Source organism: Sporobolomyces salmoneus (genome assembly GCF_050403485.1).
Source record: "Sporobolomyces salmoneus JCM6883 DNA, S_salmoneus_JCM6883_v1_ctg151, whole genome shotgun sequence".
NCBI classification, from domain to species: domain Eukaryota; kingdom Fungi; phylum Basidiomycota; class Microbotryomycetes; order Sporidiobolales; family Sporidiobolaceae; genus Sporobolomyces; species Sporobolomyces salmoneus.
Genome location: NW_027481012.1, coordinates 1 through 3,901, shown reverse-complemented (window position 1 = coordinate 3,901; position 3,901 = coordinate 1). Strand labels below are relative to the sequence as shown.

General features: G+C 49.3%; 2 protein-coding genes across 2 annotated transcripts; one reads left to right on the top strand and one right to left on the bottom strand.

Moving 5' to 3' along the window:
- Nucleotides 1–57: 57 nt before the first annotated feature.
- JCM6883_001054 (uncharacterized protein) lies at nucleotides 58–291 on the bottom strand (the record flags this gene model as incomplete). The annotated part of the gene is made up of 1 exon (XM_076635693.1): nucleotides 58–291. The coding sequence occupies one exon, from the start codon at nucleotides 289–291 to the stop codon at nucleotides 58–60; it is 234 nt and encodes a 77-aa protein (XP_076484325.1).
- A 122-nt stretch (nucleotides 292–413) lies between these two features.
- Nucleotides 414–3,890, top strand: JCM6883_001053 (RLF2 family protein; the record flags this gene model as incomplete). Its single annotated transcript, XM_076635692.1, has 12 exons — nucleotides 414–453; nucleotides 551–802; nucleotides 943–1,155; nucleotides 1,237–1,357; nucleotides 1,432–1,592; nucleotides 1,666–1,790; nucleotides 1,927–2,022; nucleotides 2,100–2,375; nucleotides 2,452–2,791; nucleotides 2,858–3,031; nucleotides 3,113–3,334; nucleotides 3,453–3,890. Coding segments are annotated over 12 exons (2,458 nt in total), but the record flags the coding sequence as incomplete, so codon positions are not given.
- Between the last annotated feature and the right edge of the window lie 11 nt (nucleotides 3,891–3,901).

Here is a 3,901-nt window from a genome sequence, read left to right as displayed (position 1 = left end):
ATCCTCGCGATAGAAGGGCAATCGATGACGGAGAGGAAAGAGAGAGAGGAAGACTCACTATTTCTCCACCCAAGGTTGATCTTTCGGATCCACGGCATGTCTAGGACCTGCTCCCAATCCAGATCCTTTGAATACGGGAGTCGTGAACGCTGGAGTAGCGGCTTGTTGATCCTTCTTCTTTGAGGGAGATCGAGGTGCTCCTCCTCCTCCTCCTTCTTCGGCGGAGGTAGATGGTTTCTTCCTGGGTTGCATCATGAACGCGAACGCATTCTTTGAAGCTGAAGTCGACATGGTCGTAGTGTCAGTTGAGTCGGATCGGTGAGAGAGAGAGGAAGAAGTCGCGACTTCGGAAACTCTCTCTCTTTCTCCACTCGATTTTCAGCAGAGCAACAGAGTTACGACAAGAGACTGCGATGGCTGAACCATCTGCTGCTCCTTCGACACCAGCTCGTCGTTAGTCCTCTCCTCTCCTCTTTCTCTCTCTTTCTGTTCGACGCGTCTCCCGTTCGCGAGTCACTAACATTCTCCTCTCCTCTCCTCTCGCGCATAGCATCGAGTTCCTCATCGCCCGCAAGGTCTTCTTCGCATTCAACGACTCCCGCGACAAGTACCGAAAAACCAAAATCGAAATCGAACTCAAACTCCAATTCTTCGACGACTCTCCCTTCTCCTGTCGCTTCTGGTTCCGACGACCCAGACGTAGAGATGCAGCAGGAACCTAGTAGTGAAGTAGAAGTTATGGAGGTAGATAACGAGAACAAAGAGGAAGATACTACGAAAGGAGGAGGGAAGAAGAGAAAAGGTTCGTTCTCTCGTCTCTCTCTCTAGTTGGAGCGCGTCAAGGCGTGTCGTTCGAAGCGAATAGACACCCTGGACGTTCCCAGACTCTAAGGATGGCGTACAGAAAGGGTATTGACCACGTGGAGAGTTGGGAATCAGCAGCTACTTCGAAACCGACTCCAGCAGCGAAGAAATCAAAAACCTCCTCTTCTTCTGCTTCTACCTCGAAAGCTAGTTCATCGAAATCGAACCCACCTCCAACTGCTACAACTGCTATCAACGTTTCGAACGATCTAGTCGGATTCAAGAATGGCAAACTCGAACATAAACAGAAATCGGGTCCGAAATCTGAAGTCGTAACTTCTTACTTGATCGGTTAGTGCTCTTCCTTCCTTAGCTCCCTCTCTGCGGCGTAGGACTGTAGCTGATCAGCTAGGTTGGATATGGCCGAAACAGGTCGTGCTGCGTTCATACAATGGGCAGTTGAATTCTTCAAATCCTCGTCTAACTCAAGCGATAAACTCCCAGAAATCCCACCTGAACATCTCGGAGCTATTGCGAAAGATGTCCAGGAAGCGTCAGTACTCGGTCCCTTCCCATCCCCGCTCTCTCAAAGGTGTGAAAGAGACTGATTCGTGGAGATGGGAATAGCTCGCAATTACCTGCAGGACTCGCAAGGTTCATTCGAAACGCTCTAGCGAATTCAATTACGGAGAACATGTCGGCTATGGAAGATTCTCAGGAAGCGGAAGTCGTCGAGGAAAGTACGTCGGATGGAGGGGACGAGAAAGAGAAGAAGGAGAAAATTCTCGGTGAGATTTTTCCCCCTCTGCTGACGTTGTCCAGAGTATGAGACACTGACAGCGACGGAGAATGACCTTACAGAACGTATTGATGTTGACTCGCTCAAGAAGACGATTGAAACGCTTGCCGATCGAGTCAATTATGGATTGAGCGTTGAAGATTTGAGGGATGGGAAATTACCGAAAGGGGTTCCTTCGATCTCTACCGTGAGCTCCTTTTCCCCTCCCTCCTCCTCTCCCTGCTCTCCTGTTCTCGTGCTTGCGGCAGCTCGAGCCGTCCGTCGAGAATCGAAACCGAAAAACTAACTCTTGTTTCTTCTGGTTGTCGTTTGTTCTGAAACAGGGCTTACAATTCTGGGTCTGGGAAATCAAAGACACTTCTCTCCTCTCTCCCGAACTCGTCTCGAAATTCGAACGTCGTCGTACCGAACGAGAAGAAGTAAGCTCCTCCCTCCCCATCCTTCTCCTCCTCATCAACTCTGCTCTAACCGTGACCCTCTCTCTCTCTCGGTGTAGATTAAACGTTCCGTCGTTGAATTATTCCAATCCCTCTCGGAGAAAGATCAAACCAATCTCTTACTCGCGAAGAAAGGCGGAGGAGGAGGAGGAGCGAGTGCATCGACTTCGACTGAAACGAAGAAGAAAGATGTGAAGGGTAAAGGAAAAGCGAAGGAACAACAGGAGGACGGAGACGGAGATGATGAGCAGGAGAAGGAGAAGGAGAAGAAACCTGCGAAAACGGGAGGTAAGAAGAAGAAAGAATTGACTGAGGAGGAGAAAGCTGAGAAAGAGGTAAGATCTTCTCTCTTCATTCCCTTCTCTCTCTCAAGGAAGACTCGACTGATGGTCATGAGTGATGTTTGTTTAGGAGAAAGCACGTATCAAACTCGAGAAGGAAGTCGAAAAAACCGAGAAACAAAAGAAACGAGAAGCCGAGAAAGCAGTCAAAGCCGAGAAAGATGCGATCGAAGCCGAGAAGAAGGCGCAGAGGAAACGAGAGAAGGAGGAGAAGAAACAGGCCGAGGAGGAGAAGTTGCAGAAGAAGAAGGCGGAGTTGGGGAGGTCGAAGAATCTGATGAGTAGTTTCTTCAAGAAAGCTTCGCCGACTCCTTCGACTTCGATTGCGGGAGGTGGAGCGTCGACTACTTCGACGGCGACGGGGACTCCGAAAGCGAAGGGGGCTGAGAAGGAGACTGTCGGTTCTTCGAGTGAGTCGTGGTTTCACATCATTTTTCTACGTAGAATGGTTTCTGACCTTCATCTCACGAATTCAGATTCTCCTGCCGCTCTCTCGAAAGGAGGACGACCCGTTGGAGATTTTGCGAAAGTTTTCCACCCATTCACAATTCGACCTGGAGTCAAAGTCGCTCCGATCAACCGTTTCAACATTGGAGAAAAACGATCCACTTCCGTTTCGATCGATAGTGACTCTTCCCTTACTCTCAAAGGTACGATCTCGATCGTCTCTATCTCTCTCGCTTCCTTATCGTAGCAGTGAGACTGATCGCAGGCGGTTGTGAATCGTACAGATTCTCTCTCCTCCCTCATCTCTTCCGTTCCGAAACGTCGTATCCCTCCTTACAACCCCTACCCTTCTCCACTCTACTCCGTTCGTCAATTAGTAGTAGGGATCAATGATTCGACTCTGACGAGTCAGGACGCGAGTGGGTTCTACGGAATGTTGAAAGATCGAGAGAAGGTACCGGTTAAATTGTTGAAGTTTAGTGAGGATGTTAGACCGGGTTATGTCGGTATGTTCAACTTCACTTCCACTATCTTCCCCCTCTCTCCTTCGAAGTGTTCTCGGTACGCTCGGGGGATGATAGAGCTCGAGCTGAAGAGAGAGGGGAACGGTTTTTTTCGTGTTAGGTACTTGGTCGAAAACTTCGAAAGTCGTGACACCTCGAACTCCCTTTGGTCGAGATGGAGCTCTCTTGAACTACGATATCGATTCCGAAGGAGAATGGGAAGATGAGCCCGAAGACGGGGACGCCGAGAACGTTGGTTCGGACGGAGAAGTTTCTCACGATGAAGAGGGGAACGATGGATCGGATGCGGATAGTTGGTTAGCTTGTGACGATGAGATTGAGTATGAATCGGGATACGAAGAGGATGGAGATATCGTCATGATGGATGCTGATCAAGCTTCTTCTTCGAGCAAGAAACCGAAAGTGAATAATAATGACGAGGAGGATGACGATGAGGTGATTATTGTAGAGGGGGAGAAGGAGAAGAAGGAGAGGTTGAGGAAGGAGAAGGAGAGGAAGAAGAAGTTGGAGGAGAAACAGAGGAAGAGGAAAGCGGCTGGTCCGTTGTTA